This window comes from Choloepus didactylus, chromosome 4 (genome assembly GCF_015220235.1).
Source record: "Choloepus didactylus isolate mChoDid1 chromosome 4, mChoDid1.pri, whole genome shotgun sequence".
NCBI lineage: Eukaryota > Metazoa > Chordata > Mammalia > Pilosa > Megalonychidae > Choloepus > Choloepus didactylus.
Window position 1 is genome coordinate 152,988,806 of NC_051310.1, and position 20,407 is coordinate 153,009,212.

A 20,407-nucleotide genomic window follows, 5' to 3' on the forward strand; every position below is an offset into this window, starting at 1 on the left:
GACAGATTTTGGTTTTATGTTTTTTTTTTTTAAATGCAATTTTATTGAGATATAGTCACACACCAGATAGTCCACGCAAAGTATGCAGTCAGTGGCTCACAGTATCATCATATAGTTGTGCATTCATCACCAAAATCAATTTTAGAACATTTTCATTAGTCCAAAATAAAGAAAAAAATAAAAATGAAAAGAACACCCAAACATCTGCTACCCCTTATTGCCCCATATTATTTATGTATATTTTATCTTTATTTTATTACTCATCTGCCCATACACTGGATCCAGGGAGTGTCAGTCACAAGGTTTTCACAACCACATGGTTGCACCACATAAACTATATAGTTATACAACTGTCTTCAAGAATCAAGGCTACTGAGTTGCAGTTCAGCATTTTCAGGTATTTCCTTCTAGCTATCCTAATACCCTAGAAACTAAAAAGGAATATCTGTATAATGCATAAGAATAACTTCCAGCCTTTGAAATCTCTTAGCCACTGAAACTTTATTTTGTTTCATTTCTTTTCTCCCTTTTGGTCAAGAAGATATTCTCAATCCCACGATGCAGGGCCAGGCTCATCCTTGGAAGTCATGTCCCACGTTGCCAGGGAGACTTACACCCCTGGGAGTCATGCCCCATGTGGGGGGGAGGGCTGCGAGTTCACCTGCAGAGGTGGCTTAGAGGGAGAGGCCACATCTGAGTAACAAGAGAGGTTCTCTGGGGTGACTCTCAGGCACAATTATGAGTAGGCTCAGCCTCTTTGCAGTAACAGGCTTCATTAGGGCAAGACCCAAGATCGAGGGCTTGGCTTACTAAACTGGTAGTCCTCAATTTTGTGAGAATATCAGGAATTCCCCAGGTGAGGAAGCTTAGTATTTCCACATTTCTCTCTGGTCCCTCAAGGGGACTTGGCAGATAACTTTTTTATTTTCTGCCCAAAATACTCCAGAGTGTATCAGGGTATTACATTATCCTATACAGAGTTACAAGACCTCATTCCCTATTCTAGGGTCCACATAATTATGTTGTTTAAATAAATTGACCATACAGGTTAAATTGGAAAATGTGCTACAGAGAATATAAATTTTGTACCAAATAAACAGCTCTTTAGTAATAGTGAAAACTCAGGAATAGACGACTGCTGTAAGAGCTTACAATCTATTTTTTTTTATTCTTTATCCTTTTTTCTTTTTTTTTCTCCTTATTGATGAAAGAAATGGAAATGCTCCATATAGATTGGGATGATGAAGTCATAACTATGTGATTATACTAGGAGCTATTGATTGTTCACTTAGAATGGATTGTAGGTGTGCAAATAAAACTTTAAAAATAAACAGAAAGATGCAAGTGTTGGAGAAGAGGAGAGGAAGATGCACCTATTCACTCTTCTTGGGGAAGTAGAATGGTGCAGCCCCTCTGGAGGGCAGCATGTTGGGGTTCTTTTTTTTGATAAGGCTTTTTTCCTAGTTATAAAATACATGTGCACTGTAAAACAAACAATAAAAATTGGCAAAATCAATACAAAAAAAAAAAAACACAGTACATTTTATTGTAATGTGTATTTTATTAAAAATACAATCAACCCATATTTCTTCTCTATTAACTTTAGACTGAAATTAACAAATATATAAAAGGTGTAAAATCCTTTTGAAAATGTGATTTTGAATATTGCACATTGCTTTGGCTGATCAACTTTAGGAGATTATAAATTCCACAAAAAAGAAAAAATAACTTTGAGGGTTACATTGTATCTACAGATTTATTTGGGTGAAAATTGAAAAGTTTGCAATATTGATTTTTACATATGGAAATCAAAAGTTTTCTTCATTAAAAAATTGTAGCTTTCTTCATAGGTTGTAAAATGGCTGATTAATTTCTGGTAATTCACTTTTTTGTTTCCATTGCAAATGGATTCAGTTTTTTCATTACATTTTCTAATTGGTTGTTTCTGATTACCAGGAAAGCTAATATTTTTGTGTGTATGTTGTTTTATATGTATTTAACTGAATTCCCTCATTGCTTGCAAAAATTTTATAGTTGGAGTCCCTTTAAATAGATGTTTTATTTTGAAATATTTCAATATACAAAAAGTGAATAGAAAATAACATAAAAAATGCTTTTCAATCAGCTTCATGATATTTTAACCTCTTATCTTTTTGCTTCAGATTTTTTTTAAAGGCAATACTGTTGAAACCCCATTTCTTAATTCCATCTAAGGGTTCCTTGTCAAAAGTATCTGCTACCTAGAATTTGGGGGTATAATTTCTACATATTTTATACATTTACAAAAATAAATATGTATAATTGTATATATCATGACATTTTAAACAAATGGCATAACTGCATAAATTATGAATCGCTTATTTTTACTGCAAATTATTCTATGACACGTAATCATGTGATATGTTTAGTAATTCTTTATTCAAGTTGGTGCTATTGAAATATACCGAGAATGTATTTATCCAGTCTACTCTTGAGGGACCAAGAGATTGGTACTACACATAAAGCGGTAATCGATATCCCTGTATAGAAGTCTCCTTTTATATCTTTGGCCACATTTTCAATTTCTTCTGAGTTCTGTTCATTTTTTCTATTCCTTCTCACGTACATTGAGGTAACTTACATTTTCCATGAAAATTAACATTATCTTTTCGTCCAGATTTTGAAATTTTTAGTTTAGAATTATAAATACTATTGTAAGAATTTTAATCTCCTCTGTATCTGAAATTATATCGCTTTCATCCTGTTTAATAATACTTATTTTGAATTCTGTTAATATCACTGTTTTCCTTGGATTTTTCAGCCTTTAATTTGTATTTCTTTGAACTTACCTTTATTTTTAAAATTCCATTGCCATGTTTGAGGTATGCCTTTTGTAATAGTATACAGATAAAGTTAGGAATTCCACTTGTTTGTTTGCTTGTTTGTAAGTTTTGCTTAGTTCAGAATCTCTATCTTTGTTAGGCTGAACTCATATACGTTCATTGTCATTCTGACATGTCTTGGACTTTGTATTAGTGAGGAATTACATGTGACTGCTAGGAAGTCATATTAAACAAGTGGACCAAGCAAATTAGGTTTTTTAAAAAATATTTTTCTCACATAAGAATTCTGGAGTTAGGATAGTTTTAGGTGAAAATCTCAAGTCTCCCCCAATTTATTATGTTTTGGTTTTGATTGGCTATTATAATGTGAAGATTCAATGTGGTGTTATGTTTCTTCAGCTCTTACCAATTGTTTTCCATTAAAAATAATTTTCTCTGCAAAAAATAAATAAATAAATAAATAAATAAATAAATAAACAGAGGCTCAAGGACATGTGGATCAACAAAATATACATGCTTATAAAAATATATTAACAGGTCAAGAGTGAGGACAAACTCACTGAACATAATCCTGACCTGAATATAATTCCTTCACCTGTGAACAATGGACAATTGGAATGAAATTAGTCTAAATCATCGTTGTCTCTGTTGCATTGATCCTGACTCTTCTGATAATTACTGCAGAATAAATACCCAGATGACAATATGGGAAGATAACCCCATGGGTTTAAACAGATTTATTCAAGACAGAACATATTTGAGGATAAAGACAAAGGATTAAAAGTAGTAGCTATAGGCAGAGTGCATATTAATAATAAAACTAGTCTTATATCTCATATGTGCATTAGGAACTCAAAACAGATGCAGGATTCCAGGCCTTGGGGATGGATCTTGAGAAAGGAAAAGTTTTCATTGACTTTACTCTTGGGAATCAACTGTTGATTAGGTGGGCTTGAACCTGTCTCTTCTCCACTTATTAGTTGGTTTGACCACGGCAGTCTCTTTACCCTAAGGCTTTCTTCTCATCCACTCTCATCTGTCCCTGCCCTCTTACCCTATCAGCCTCAAAGATGTAAATACAGGCTAACCACCCTTCCTACCCAGGTTTCACCCACAAAGTTTCTCCTACTTAGAACACCCCCCTCTTTCAATAAAATTCTACCTGTTCTTTAAATCACTGCTTCTGAAATTATCTAAGGTGAATGGCCAGCTGTTTTTTATTTCCTAATTCATTGGAGACTGGTAGTTTTGTAAAATAAAAAAGAATAACTAGAAATTGAAATACAAAAATTAAAGTCCACATTTTTATTTCTACATGCAACACATATAAAATTAATCTGCTATAAGTTTCTTAATACTTACTCTTAATTTCTGTACTTACCATGGATGGTAACAGTTTATAGATGGCGCTGGTCAACTGATCACTTCAGGTAGCACTTCCCTAGGTCACATTCCAGCCATCTCTTCAATGAGCTTTTTAAGAAGTCTCTCATAGCCCATACCACTTTTAACCCATCTAATTTTCTCCCTTCCTCTGAATTTCTTTAGCATCTGTAAACATAGTGTCATGTTTTCATGCTCTTTGGAGCTGTCTTTTTTTCACTTGGGTGAACCAAGAGTGGATTTTACAAATAATAAAACTGATACAATAAAAAAAGAAGACTGCTGTTTATTCAACAAATATTTTATGTAAACCAATAAATGCAATGTATTTCTATCTCCTTTTTTAATAAAGATGAATAATACCCATTCTCTGCCTTCAAAGAACTTATAATCTTGGAATTAGGAAAGACAAGTACACAAATAAGCATAATATAAAGTATTTTGCAATAAGTATCATGAGAAAGATACAAAGAAGTTTAAATGAAAAGTCAGAAATGGAAAGTGGGCTTTTGGTTAGGGGATTAAGGGGAAGCATCATAGAAAAAAATGGCATTTGGACTGGATCTTAAAGGATAGGTGGGGATTTTGCAGGTGTAGATGGCAATAAAGAGAGTTCCATATAGAGAAAATGACTACAAAGAAATGAATATTAGAAATTTAAAGCTATTCAGAAAATGAAATGCTATTCAATTTATCTGTAAATAGGAGTAGGAGAAGATAAGACAGGAAAAGTAATTTGAAGTCAATTTACAGAGAATTTGGGGTCTTATTTTATGAATAATGAAAACCATTGATGTTTTTTGGTGAGGACAAATAAGATCAAAGCTATGCTTTAGGAGTTTCTAAGGACCAAAGTAGTCAAGATAAGAGGTAGTAAAGAATAATCTGAATAATCTTTTTCCTTTTTAAGTCTATTAATGCCAAGAGTTTGCGTTTTGATTTCCTCAGTCTGTATTCCACGGACCAGTGTTCCTAGAGCATAAGATACTTGATCTCTTCAATTATTTTACACTGCATGGTATGAACATCCATTCTCATCTGGACATTTTAGTCATGCTATGTAGACTCTAATGCCAAATATAAAGCACCCTAATCAGTGAAAATAAATATGTGTTTCCTATTAATTGGGAAGTCACATGTTCCTCTGAACTATTCTGGTCAATTGACTTAAATATTCTTACTTTTTGATCTTTTCCCTCACCCATTAAAAATTCTTCCATACTGTCCTTCTTAAAGTCATTTCTAAATACTCAAATTTTATTGTCAATATTGTATGGTGTTCTATACTTCAACATTTTCCTCACTGGGCTCTCCACATACCTCGAACCCTACCTCCAACCCATATACAGTAACATTTGAAACGTTTCTGAGTTTCAGTATCAGAACTTTTGGTGGCACACTGTGTCTTACTGTCCTACAAACTGTGTCTTCTGAAAACTCTTTGGAATCTGTATTCCAGATGGGTAAACTATTTGTAAATAATGGTGCCTCAGAGAAGTTGTCACTGCTGTTTACTGATTCCTCAGAGAATGTGTAATCATTAACTTTTTAAAAATACATTGGCTTGGACAAAAACTTTCCTGATGCTATAGAGGCCAACTCCCAGGAGAACATGTGATTTAAAACATGCATTCTTAATTTTTGCGCAGCATTAAAACTTTCTCCATTTAGCCAAAGGCAGAAGCATGTGATTTACCAAGTGGGTCCTTTAGAGATCTGAACCAAATCAAAACCATGATAGCTTCATTTTTTGAGCATTGCTGTGTCAATCTCCATTCAGTCCATACTTTCTTATTGCTCCTGGTTTAAGGTATTTTAAAAGGAGTGCATATTAATGAAAGAACCACAAACATAGTTTTCACCTAATCATTCTAAAGGACACTCCAGAGTGGTGTGAGATAGGTTGGTGGAGGACTCCTTTTGAAAATTTTGTGTTTGTGCTCAGAATGTAAGACCTCATGACTTCTGGGGTCATATCCTACATATGGCCACAAAAAAAGCTTCATAGAACTCAGATACCTGGCATCTTTTCCATGAGAATATGGAATGAAGGAGTTCATTTTTGACAAAGGGAAGTTTTTGACTACTGTCATCTAGCTTCTCTAGTGGATCATTTTTCTTAGTTTTTATACAAGCCCATGAGGAAAACCAATCCAGAAATTTCATTTTAAAAATCTTCAAAACTAAAGTCCTGTACCTGGTTTTCCTTTTGCAAATTTCTGTACAGTTGAGATGTTAAGGAAAAACATAAAGCCACTGTTATTTACAGGGATGTTGCAGCACCACAACATTAAAAGTTGATGCTGCAGATCACCACTGATGAGGGAGGCATGTGGGAGGCTGAGTAATGGCCCCCAAAGAAGTCCACATCCTAACCCCTAAAATTTGTGAATATGTTAGCTTACATGGCAAAAGGCACTTGACAGATGTGATTAAATTAAGGATCCCAAGATGGGGCAAATATCCAGGATGATCTGGGTAGGCCCAATGTCACCACAAGGGTTCTTATAAGGGGAAGGCAGGAGGGTCAGAGCCAGTAATAGGAGATGGGGTAATGGAAGCAAACTTCAAAATGATGCAAGGCAGGGACCCCAAACCAAGGGATGCAGCCAGCCCCTAAAAATGGATCCTTCCTTGAAGCCTCCAGAAGAAATGCAGCCCTGCCAACCCCTTGAATTTAGACTTCTGACCTCCCAAACTGTAAGAGAATAAATTTGTGGGTTTTCTTGTTAAAAAAAAAAAAAAAAGTCGATGCTGGTAAGTAACATTATGGGCTTTCATTTTTATGAAACTTAAGGAACAACAAAAAAAATCAGAATAATTGGTTTTAAAGGTATAACCAACAATTTACTGTAAAATATGTCCTTGAATATTTAAATATGTTACATAGTGTCTTTTACTGAGATGTATATAGTCAAATTATTGTTAAAATTTTCTTTCTTGAGTCTTTTGCACTATTGGAGAATTTAAGATAAGAAACTAACGTTTATCAAGGGCTAATTCTGTGTTACATGCTAAACAGAAACTATGTGCATCCCTGCCCACCCAAAAAGACAAAAACAAACAAACAAACAAAAAAGATAACAATGAGTTTAACTTTATTGAGTTCTTTCATGGTATCATAGTAAGGGGGAGATTTAAAACAAGCAAAAGTTTGTTTCTGTGCTGGCAGTTACTTGCTATGCCCTAAGCTCATAGTATATGGCCAAGAAAAGGTAGACTGCATTCTCTTCATAACTGATGATTCTTTAGGAAAATGTCTCCATGCCCAATACCTTTTCTTCATTCTTAAAAAGGAACACATTTTAAACTAGTCCTAACTGATAACAATATATCTCTTGACCTTGCAGATTACTGAGCCAATGAATGTCTCCGAGCCAGCTGCCAGCTTTGCTTCTGTAAGAGAATTTATGCTCCTAGGTTTCTCTTGTGAGTGGCAGATTCAGGTCCTCCTCTCCTCACTCTTCACTACAACATATGTTCTGACCATAACAGGGAATGGGGCCATTGTCTGTGCACTGTGGTGTGACCAGCGACTCCACACCCCTATGTACACATTCCTGGGGAATTTCTCCTTTCTAGAGATCTGGTATGTTTCTTCTACAGTGACCAAAATGTTGGTCAACTTCCTCTCAGAGACGAGCACCATCTCCTTTACTGGCTGTTTCCTACAATTCTATTTATTTTTCTCCTTGGTCACATCTGAATGCTTCCTTCTGGCTGTCATGGCCTTTGATCGGTACTTAGCCATCTGCCATCCCTTGCACTACCCTAATATCGTGACAGGACATCTCTGTGCCAAACTAGTCATTACCTGTTGGTTTTGTGGCTTCCTGTGGTTCCTGATCCCCATTGCTCTCATATCTGAGTTGCCCTTCTGTGTTCCAAACATTATTGACCATGTTGTATGTGACCCAGGGCCATTATTTGCATTGGCATGTGCCTCTGCCCCAATAACCCACCTGCTTTGTTACACTCTAAGTTCATTAGTTATCTTTGGTAACTTCCTATTCATCTTTGGGTCTTATACTCTTGTCTTATTAGCTGTGTTGTGTGTGCCTTCAGCCACGGGAAGACATAAGGCCTTCTCCACCTGAAGATCTCATTTGGCTGTGGTATCCCTGTTCTATGGCTCCCTGATGGTCAAGTATGTAAGCTCAGGACTCGGACATTTTGCTGGAATGCAGAAAATCGCAACCTTGTTCAATGCAATGGTGACCCCACTCTTCAACCCCCTCATCTACAGCCTCCAGAATAAGGAGATAAAAGCAGCCTTGAGGAAAGTTCTGTGGAGTTCTAGCATAATCTGACACATACTAGATGAGTCTTCCATGATCAGGTCAGTCTAGTCTAACAATCAGAACTATGTAATTATCTAAATCTTCAAATATGCCTCTAGTGATATTGACTACATCAAGTTATAAAATTAAGCATCTATAGGACCACTTACAATGGCTAGAATATATAGCTAAATGGAACTGTTGGGTTCCTCTTTAGCACTTGAACTATGTATTAACTAAGGAATGCCCACATTTGAGTGTTTTTTGGATAGTTTTAATATGGTTAATCTGTGATAAAAATTCCTTTATTCTATTTGAGGATTTAAATTGGTAGTTCTGGAAGCAATAAAATGATAACTATGTTTGTTTTGGTTCACTGGTTGTAAATAAAAGTAGGAAAATTTCTATGCATTTTCTGTTTGTGGGTCATTCCTGATAAACAAACCCTTGAAATGAGAGTATTCTAGCATAATGATATCAACCCTATATTATTTTCTTTTCATATTACCTTATTCTAATCACCTGAGGGGAAGATTCTAATTTAATGTATAATATGCTTGGAAATGTGATATTCTGGTCACCTAATATTTTACCTAAATGATATGTTACCAAGAACTTAATGTATCAGTTAATTGCATTTATATAACAGAGTAACTCCTCTTAAAAAATTGAAGAGGAAAATGGTTGGGGATAAATTACTTGAGTTCAAAAAATAAATGATAGTTCATTGCTACTTGTTGCTGAAATATGTTATAATACCATTAATTAAAAATGTTAAAGGAAAAAAGCATCCAGAATTCAATCAGTCTAACACAACTATTTGAATTTTATGTTTCCATTTTATTTAATATAGCATCAAATGAGTTTCAGTGTTACAGCAGGTTTTTATAGCTATCATTTTTTAGAAACCATGACATTCCATTGAACTAATATGGTATGAATTAAGAATTTTTATGTGGTGAGATGAACATTTTCCTAGAAGGAAGGTAAGTATTCCTTTCAAGTAGCTTGGAGCTGGATTGTGAAAGATACAAGAAGGAATTTTCAGGAGGAGGCTTAGAAGGAAAATGAATGCCAACACTGTACATAGTGACAGTTGCAGAATTAATATTTGGGCAATCAGGGGTAAGGATGCTGAATACTCCCACACTTACCTTCCATACACCACCAATTCTTTTGTTGGACATAAAATTGTTTCCAAACTTTTGCTATAAAAAATCTCAATAAAATCTTAAGGATTTGCCATGATGGTATTTTACAAAATTAAATTAGTGTTAACTAATCAAAAATAGATCTGTCTCAGAAAATCCACAGTGTAACCCTAGCACATGCATATAATTTTCCTTTTAGGGTTTTTGTCTTAGAGCAGCTTCCTGGGAAATAGATGGATTATTTGGTTCAAAATGACATCCTGGGTAGAAAAACTATGTTCTCCTTTGATTGTGAGAACTTGTCAAGCTCCTTAGTCAATCTTACTTCTCAGGCCTCTGCCACATATCTCTCCCTTATTTTGTCTATTGAGTATGTGTTCCAACCTTATGCCCTTTTCCAGGTTATATGACTTTTTAAGTTTCTTGAGATGAGATCAGCAAAGAACTCAAGAGCAAGTAATCAAGGCAGGCAATATTTCTACTATTATCTCAGAGCTCCTTCCTTTGCTTTACTAATTAGTACATTTGTGCAGTCAGTTTTAAGTTGTTTCTTCTTATCACCCCAAACACTATGACCAGTTCACCACCCCTTCCATGGTATTAAATTATTTGATCTAACACTATAATTTATAAATGGCATTTCATCAAAGCCCAACTGCATTCCCAAACAGAGATAGAATAGGAGAGAGACACTTAGGAATAGCCTAGTGTTCTTTATTTTCTGAGAATTTAAATTTTCAATAGAACAGAGCAGGGTTAGTGGTTAGGGGTTTCCTTAGGGGAAATGAAAATGGAAACTCAGTATTTTCTACTTTCAAATACAAGTTATAGTGTTTATTAACTGCCTTTAAGTCTGTGTTAAGCTGACCAGACATTAAATTTCCTTCAATTGTAACTAATTTTCTCACAAAGTAAAATTTATTTATACAACCAAACTGCTGGGGATTGAATCATGTCCCCCACAAAATGCATGTTTAGGTTCCAACCCCTGGTCCCATGGGTGTGGACCCATTTGTAAATAGGATCTTTGAAGATGTTATTAGTGAAGGAGTGTCCAAACTGAGTGAGAGTGGGCCTTAATCCTATAGGGCTAAAGCCCTTAAAAGCAAAGGACAAGGAAGAGAAAGGAAAAGATTCTGCCATATAGATATAGATGATATAATTATAGATATAGATATAGATACAGACATAGATATAGATATAGATTCTTATGCTCACTTCATAGATGATACCCAATGAAACCAAGTGTGTTTCCCAAGGTCACACAAATGGTGAGTAAAGGAATCGGTTTTGTAATCTTCAAAGTTAGTAAGCTTTCTGCTGCACCGTGCTTGCTTGCCTGGGCACTATAGCTGTGTTGCATGTAGCTGCCTTTAGAAGAACCCCATCGCTCTGCAGACTAAAGAGCCATATTCCAGAAAGGAATAGAGAGGAGAAGTGAATGTAGGAGACACGCTTAAAAGGACTTTTTGTCTATTATCTTAAGGTAATAACTATACACATTACATGAAGATTAATTACAAGAAATATTTTATATGTAAAATGTTTATTCTTATTAAGTGAACAGACAAGGAAACATGATTATAATATAATCTTTATTTAAATATAATGCAATGCTATTATGGGTGACAAGTTCCTTTTTTCCTCTTTTGTGTTACTGTTAGCCTAACTTTTCCATAATAAACATCTGTACTTTAACTTAAAAAAAGGACAATAAAAAATTAGTATTTGGAAAGGGATACACAATTTAGAGCAAAACTTTTAGACACACTGCTTAACTGTATTTTCCTCTCCCTTGTGTAAAAGGAAAAGATAGTGCTACTGTCTTACAACTTGTGGCTTTCCATAGCTTCTCAAAGACTTTTCAAAATTGAATAACCTTATGAAGAAGAGTAAATTTGGCTCTCTAGTGCTTCTATTTCATTCAGAATCCAGCTCTCTCTCTAAAAGAGAGAGAGGTCTTGGTAGCAAACTCTGGCTTTGCAGTTCTCATTCTAGATGATTGGAACAGAAAGTAAAGAAAAGAAATGCAGGGACAAAACATACAACTGATTGAATACCTAATGAATCTTCCTAAACAGGAAAGTTCACCTTAGGGAACCTCCCATTTACCTCTCACCAGAACCCCTTCCTTACCACTAGCACAAGAGCCAATTTTCATTAAAAGAGTTTGAATTATTAGGTTTTGGTTACCTATTTCTTCATCACTGCTTTTTAAAAATATATTTCAAAGGTTCATCCCTTTTAAGAAATGTAAGCCATTTATCTTTCAGGAAATCTATTTTAAATCATCCTAATTAAAAACAGAACCATTTTCTAATGGGCATTCAGCTGTTTCTTCAAAGGTGCAAAGAATCCAGAGCTTAAACTTTGGAAGAAATAATAATTATTTTCATTAAATAATCTACTGTCTCCCATTTTATCCATTTGAACAATGGAGGCAAAGAGGAAATTCAAGATCTATCCAGGGACCCAGAAATGTTGTATATATTGGACTCAGATTCAGCTGAATATAATAAAATATCCAAGTAACAGCATATTATGCAAAATAAATGTTTAGTTTTTTTTCCCTCACATAAAAGCTTTAGAGGTAGACAGTCCACAGCACTCCCAAGTAGACAGTTTTAAGATTTCATCAGGGACTCATTCTCCCCTGACTTTTTAAAACTATACCTCTTAGTACATCTTTCCATCTTCAAGGTCACCTTATTAACTGAGGATGGCTGCTGAAGCTTCAAACAGCATGAAAGAGGCCAACCTGTATTCCATGGACATTATTCTTTGATCAGAAGGGTGTCACAAAATGATCCCTATTGTTCCGGTTTGCTAATGCTGCCATTTGCAAAACACCGGAGATGGATTGCTTTTATAAAGGGGGTTTATTTGGTTACAAAGTTACCATCTTAAGGCCATAAAGTTGTCCAAGGTAAGGCCTCAACACAGCGTACTTTCACTGAAGAATGGCCATTGGCATCAGGAAAACCTCGTTTAGCTGGGAAGGCACGTGACTGACAGCTGCTTGCTCCCAGGTTGCATTTCAAAATGGCATTGCTCTTGGGGCATTTTGTCCTCTCTTAACTGCAGCTGCTCTTCAAAATGTCATTCTCAGTTGCTCTCCAAAATGTCACTCTTAGCTGCTTTGAGGTCCTCTCCCTGTGAACTCCTTTATACAAATCCAGTGATCCAATTAACACCCACCCTGAATGGGTGGGGTAAGACCTCCATGGAAATTATCCAATCAAATGTTTCACTCACATTTGATTGAGTCGCATCTCCATGGAAACACTCAATCAAAGAATTCCAATCTAATCAACACTAATATGTCTGCCTCCAGAAGACTGCATCGAAGGTAATGGGGTTTGGGGGGCCATAATATATCCAAACTGGCACACCTATCTACAAGGTAATCTATAACATTTTATTTTTTTAAGCTTGGGCACATTACCACAAAATTAGATTTGTGGTTGTATTAAACAGGAAGATTAGGGAACTGAGCATTCATATGCAGCTAACACACTCTGCCACCAATGTACTGGGCAATCAAATAAGGAAGTAATTGTAATGATGGAAATTTATAAGTAGCCCCTTCTCTCAGTGCTCCTACTTTAGGAGGTTGATACTTCTCTTAGCAAATCTTTATATTGGAAGAAACAGCAAGAGAGACAGATTTAGTGGGTAAGAGAGCTTTACAAGACAAAAAATATTAATAAGCAAACAATAGAGATACCACTAAGACTAATCTTTTACTCAAAACTCAAGAGTGTGTAGAAAGAGTAAACATAAATTTGTTTTTCCCCAATCCTCAAATAGAAAAAAAAGCAATTCACCTGTAACTTGAAAAATGAACACTTTGGATAAGAGATGAGAGAACAATTTCAATGTCTCCATAATCAAACAATTGTTATTCTAAGAACAGCAGTAGGAAAACAAGGCATTCAAAAAGGGTTTCAGTCAAGTCAAGCCTATAGGAGTCAGAATGAGGACCCTCCTCTCTTTGGGATACTATATTATTATATTACCCAGTCCTACAGTTCTAATTTCAAGGCTACCTTCCCAGAAGCTTCTTGATGGCTAAATCCTCTGGAAAAGAAGATCCTATCATTCAAGTAGAGTCTATCTTTCCCTTTCTTCTTACTTCTACTTTGCATTTACAACCCTAGTTTGAAGGTTGAGTTCCCCACAGTAAGATTGTGGGTCTCGCTTCAATCTTCCAGCTACAGAGGAGCTTAATATTAAGATTGCTAGGAGGACTGGGCAGGGAAAAGGGTAGAATTTGGTGAAGATATTATTGCAAAGAAGAAAACTCTTCCAGATAAGTGGAGATGGTACTTATGCTTTAAGACCTTAGAAGGATGTGATACAAAAGTAAAGAGAACTGAAATCCTCAGGTCACACTGGAAAAGAGGAAACCGTGAATAGAAAAAAGTTCTGTTGGGAGGGAAAAGAGAGAGAGGAAGATACAGTTTTAGGAGAACTTGAGAAGTTTGCAAAGCAATAGCCTCTTTGCTGTAGCGATTTCAACCTTTGATCTAGTAACAGCGGTGATGCACCTATGTGTGAGTGAGGTCAAAGGAAGCAGAAGAAAAGACTTTTACATCTTTGCTGCAGGAGAAGGTAAGAGAGAACCCATCCTGAAAAATTTCAACTCTGTCTCCACTGATCTCCATTTCCTCTGCTCATACACAGATAGACTGCTGTCCCAGTGCCAGGTAAGCTTTGTGGACAAGGTGGGAGAAGAAGTAGTGGAGATCAACAGGGAGGAGAGAAAACAGGTAGAATCTCCCCTGCATAGAGATTCTTTCTAGAGGAGGCCAAGTGCCAGGAAGTAGGCAGGGGTTAGGCAAGAATTATGGAAAGCATTGGAGTTAAAGCTTGCCATAATTTAGCCAGCCAAATGATTCCCTATCATTTATGGACAATCTAAGCAATGTCTCCATGTAACGCCATCAAAACTGAATTCCTGAGGACACAAGACCATCCCTGGGCCTTGATCCTACTCCACAGCCCAGAACTGTTCTGTATTCCTAGGTTCTCTGCCCCAAGGAGATTGAGTTTCCTTGGTCTGAGATCTTGTAACTATTCCAGCCCCTGAAATCTCACTAGATTATAGAATGGAGAGGGAAGTTCAAGGATAACAGGTGTTAGAAACAGAACTGTACCTGGAAGAAAACAAAGAGTCACCCAATTGTGGAATAGAAAAGAAATTTATTTTCATTCTTACAAGAGTGGGCACACAACCAAAAGAAAATGGGATGGTTGATGCACTGAACAAAGGAAAAGCAGCACAATTTATTTCCTAAGCCTAACATGCAGGTCCCTCCCCTGTTTCCCCATTGGCTGGGTACTCCAGAGGTTACAGTTTATCTGAGGGAGCTGACTAACCTGCCTTTGATTACACCTCATATTCCTTCGCATTTCAGTGACCTTGGTTGTTACTTGTTTTTACCCAGAAAAGGAGCTGACATTAACTCTAGGCTTACATCAGCGGCCCTTTCTTTTCCTCTAATTGCAGTCAGTTTGTGCTAGTTGTGTTTAGTTTCTATTTCCCTTATTCCATGTCACCTTTATGTGAAAGCTAAACTTAACCCTTTTCTTACAGATTTCCCTCCTCTTTCTTTTAAACTTCTTTTAGTTTTCACATTTTAGTTTTTCAAATTTGTTAAGAGCTTTTTCACATTCTTTATCATAGGGGTCTTCCTCTTTGAGGGGGTATAGGTTGCTTATACTGCATGGGCATTTGTTTGGTTAGGACAGTTTCAATGAGTTTTTGAGCTAATCTTCCAGCACGTGGGATGATGCAGCATCCAGCTGCTGTGAGTACCCCAGCTGAAATGACAAAGGAAGTTAAGATGGATAGTCTGACTCCTTCCAAGTATTTTTTTTTTTTAATTTTTATTGGGATTGTTCAGATACCATACAGTTATCCAAAGATCCAAAGTGTACAATCAGTTGCCCCTGGTACCCTCATACAGCAGTGCATCCATAGCAACACTTAATTTTTGTTCAATTTTTAGAAGCTTTTCATTACTCCAGACAAGAAATAAAGTAAAAGATGAAAAAAGAAAAAAAGGAAACTCGAATCCTCCCATATCCCTAACCAACCCCCCACAATTGTTGACTCGTAGTGTTGGTATAGAACATTTGTTACTGTTTCCGAAAAAATGTTGAAATACTACTAACTGTAGTATATAGTTTGCAACAGGTATATATTTCTTCCCTATATGCTCCTCTATTATTAACTTCTAATTGTATTGTCATACATTTGTTCTGGTTCATGGAAGAGATTTCTAATATTTGTACAGTTAATCATGGATATTGCCCACCATAGGATTCAGTTTTATACATTCCCATCTTTTGATCTCCAACTTTCCTTCTGGTGACATATATTACTGAGCTTCTCCTTTCCATCTCATTTGCGCACCATTAGGCACTGTTAGTTATTCTCACATCTTGCGTCCTATATCTTGGTACCTTATATTTTCATGTCTATGAGTTTACATATTATAATTAGTTCCTATCAGTGAGACCCTGCAATATTTGTCCTTATGTGTCTGGCTTATTTCACTCAGTATATTGCCCTTGAGGTTTTGTCATCAACCCATTTTTTTTTAATATGGTTTTGTTCACACACTGTACATTCCATCCTAAGTAAATAATCGATGGTTCCTTGTATGGTCATATATTTATGTGTTCACTACCTTCACCACTATCTATATAAGGGCATCTACATTTCTTCCACAAGGCAGGAGGGAGAGTCAAAGAAGGTAGGCAAAAGAAAGAAGAAGAAAAATGACAGCTAGGAAGCAGCAAAAGGAAAAATAACCTTAAATCAAAGCAGAGTAAAGAGTCAGACAACACTGCCAATGTCAATTGTCTAACATGCCTCCCCTATCCCCCCGTCTTATCTGCATTTACCTTGGTATATTGCCTTTGTTACATTAAAGGAAGCATAATACAATGATTCTGTTAGTTACAGTCTCTAGTTTACGTTGATTGCATCCCTCCCCCAATGCCTCCTCATTTCTAACACCTTGCAAAGTTGACATTTGCTTGTTCTCCCTCGTAAAAGAACATATTTGTACATTTTATCACAATTGTTGAATACTCTAAATTTCACCAAGTTACGCAGTCCCAGTCTTTATCTTTCCTCCTTTCTTGTGGTGTCTCACATGCTCCCCACCTTCCTCTCTCAACCATACTCATAGTTATCTTTGTTCAGTGTACTTACATTGTTGTGCTACCATCTCCCAAAATTGTGTTCCAAACCACACACTCCTGTCTTCTATCACCCTGTAGTGCTCCCTTTAGTATTTCCTGTAGGGCAGGTGTCTTGTTCACAAAGTCTCTCATTGTCTGTTTGTCAGAAAATGTTTTGAGCTCTCCCTCATATTTGAAGGACAGCTTTGCTGGATACAGGATTCTTGGCTGGTGGTTTTTCTCTTTCAGTATCTTAAATATATCACACCACTTCCTTCTTGCCTCCATGGTTTCTGCTGAGAGATCCGCATATAGTCTTATTAAGCTTCCTTTGTATGTGATGGATTGCTTTTCTCTTTCTGCTTTCAGGATTCTCTCTTTGTCTTTGACATTTGATAATCTGATTATTAAGTGTCTTGGTGTAGGTCTATTCAGATCTCTTCTGTTTGGAGTACGCTGTGCTTCTTGGATCTGTAATTTTATGTCTTTCGTAAGAGATGGGAAATTTTCATTATTTCCTCTATTATTGCTTCTGCCCCTTTTCCCTTCTCTTCTCCTTCTGGGACACCAATGATATGTACATTCTTGTACTTTGTTTCATCTTTAAGTTCCCGGAGACGTTGCTCATTTTTTTTCATTCTTTTCTCCATCTGCTCCTTTGTGTGTAGGCCTTCAGATGTTTTGTTCTCCAGTTCCTGAGTGTTTTCTTCTGCCCCTTGAGATCTGCTGTTGTATGTTTCCATTGTGTCTTCCTTCTCTTGTGTTGTGCCTTTCATTTCCATATATTCTACTAGTTGTTTTTTTGAACTTTTGATTTCTGCCTTATGTACGCCCAGTGTTTTCTTTACAGCCTCTATCTCTTTTGCGATATCTTCTCTAAACTTTTTGAATTGATTTAGCATTAGTTGTTTAAATTCCTGTATCTCAGTTGAAGTGTACATTTTTTCCTTTGACTGGGCCATAACTTTGTTTTTCTTAATGTAGATTATAATTTTCTGTTGTCTAGGCATGTTTTCCTTGGTTACCCCAATCAGGTTTTCCCAGACCAGAACAGGCTCAGGTCCCAGAGTGAAGAAATATTCAGTATCTAGTTTACCTGAGGGTGTCCCTTAGAAAATTAGTTCCTGTGATGCCTCAGGTCACTGTGCTTTTCTGCCCAGCAGGTGGTGCCTGTTGGCCTATAATTCTTGACTGGTGTGAGGAGGTATGGCTGTGTTCCCCCAGACTCTGGGGTCTGGTTCTGAATGCAAAAGGGCCCCACACCTTTCCTCTTAGAGAAGATAGACCCCCTAGGGGGAGGTCATTAGCATTTCAGTGGTCTCTCTCTCTGCTTGTGCTATCTCCACCTTTCTTTGAGTCACAGCACTGGGAACTGTAATGACTGGGGCTTTCTCCACTGAGCTGAAAAAGAAACAGATAGTCCCCTTCAGACCTAGTCCAAGGCGACCCTCCAGCTCTCCAAGGTCAGTCGTCACCCAAAGCCTCCATCTGTTTTTTGGGGATTGGTACCTGTAGTGAGCAGTTCACACTCGCTACTTAAAACCCCAGTTGAAGCTCAGCTGAGCTATATTTGCTTGCTGGGAGAGAGCTTCTCTCTGGCACCACGAGGCTTTGCAGCTCAGGCTATGAGGGAGGGGGCCTCATGACTTGGATCCACAGGTTTTACTTACAGATTTTATGCTGTGTTCTTGGGCATTCCTCCCAATTCAGGTTGGTGTATGATGAGTGGACGGTCTCGTTTGGCCCCCGCAGTTATTCTTGATTATTTACTAGTTGTTTCTGGTTTTTTTTAGTTGTTCCAGGGGGACTACTTAGCTTCCACGCCTCTCTATGCCACCATCTTCCCCGTCTCCTCCTTCCAATTATTTTGAACCAGTTTTTCAACCATCCCATGAGTAGGTTGTTAATGCCAGAATTTCCTGCTAATTCCTCAGATAGGCTGTTAAACCCTGTAAAGCCTTAGTGATAGTTTCATTTGGTGCCATGTTATTGGTTACAAATGTACAACAACTACCCCCAATCATAACACAGACACCTCCTTTTTTAGCTGGTATTATGTCTAGGGCTATTTTATTTTCCCATGTTATTCGGCTAGTTGCATCTAACTGTCCCACTATTCCCTTAACTGCATCTCGGGTGTAATTGATAAATCTTTGCTGATTATAATATATATAATTAATCTAATCCACATTTTTAATAGTGACCCACCAGAATAAAAATGATTTAAATCCTGCAGCTACTTGATTTTTGGCCTTAAATTCATTTGGGATTCCCCAGGGAACGTCTGTATTATTTAGGTAAATTCATTCATCAAAGGAGCCAGGTGTATTTCTTTTCTTTCTCCCTTGCTGTGTTTGCATTGTCTTTTTCTTTTTAAATGCCATGGTGAATGGGATAGCCAATTGAACCAGAGCACAGTTCCCTGCCAACTTTTCAGGTAAGGTTGGCCTGAGGATGCCTTTTCTGCAGTGCCACCAGAGGTCTGAACAGGGTATGGTTAAACTGGAGAAATTGCCAGCACTGTCCTTACGTTTCACACTCATGTACACAAGGCCATGGTATCAAGATCCTAGAGCCCTTCTTACCATCTAGAGAGACAGGCAGAGTAGTTTCCTGGACCAAGTTGAGAAGCTGGTACAGCCTTGATATTTTCTTTCTGGACTGGAGGGAAAAGAGAGGACAACATGCTACAATTTTTACCATGAGTAGCATTTTGAAAAAGGAGTACTATACACTTAAACTCCTTTTCATGCTTTTCCATACCTAATGGAAAGGGCACAACTTGGGCAGTGGGTTGGCCTGTTGATCAAGCATAACAATCACTTTTGTTTAGACTCTGGACTGTATATTTGACCCATTTTACCCAGGCATTTGTGTTTTTATAACCTGTTTTTATTTCTATGGTTTACTTCAGTCTTCTGCTTTGAATACTTTGATTACCTTGGGATCACTTTTTACTGTGGAGCTGATCTCCAGCCAAGTTTTCCCTGATGCTGCTGACTGACTCAAGAAGATATTTTTGGTAGTGCATTTGTTGGGGCAGGGGGGAGGACCTGTATACAGAACATTCCCAGAGGGTCCTCACCAGTGACATCTGCTCCCATTCTACATACTCTGTTAATTAGGCTATCTGCTTTTTTGACAGTTAATACTACTGGGTTGCACTGAAGTTTTGTGCAGTCCAGTGGGGCAATAACTTGGTAAAAAGTTATTTTATTATTATTATTATTATTATTTAGTAAGCTTCACTTTCCCCATGCCTCTGCAGTCCGCCCTTTATACTAGGTGGTCCACCATACATTTTTTTTTTAATCTGGGGCAAAAGAAAATGACATTGTACTTTTTTTATTTCTACCCCTGGACAAAGTTACTTATTTTCCCCCACTTAGCTCACACTGATGTTTTAAATTCCTGCAGGTATTACCTGGCAAGCATCAAACTGCACGGTTTGGGACTCTAGGCCCTTGGTTACTATTATTACTAAGTTGTTTTTGGCAAGGCTTATTGTTGGAAACACCATAATTAATATAATTATTTTCATTTTTAGGCTGAGCCTGAAACCCCTCATCTGTTA

At 36.9% G+C, this 20,407-nt stretch overlaps 1 protein-coding gene across 1 annotated transcript; it reads left to right on the top strand.

Annotated features, from left to right (window-relative positions):
* The first annotated feature begins 7,753 nt into the window (after window positions 1-7,753).
* LOC119533470 (olfactory receptor 11H12-like) lies at window positions 7,754-8,302 on the top strand. The gene has a single exon (XM_037835506.1). It carries the CDS (start codon window positions 7,754-7,756, stop codon window positions 8,300-8,302), a length of 549 nt encoding a protein of 182 aa, XP_037691434.1.
* The last annotated feature ends 12,105 nt before the right edge of the window (window positions 8,303-20,407 follow it).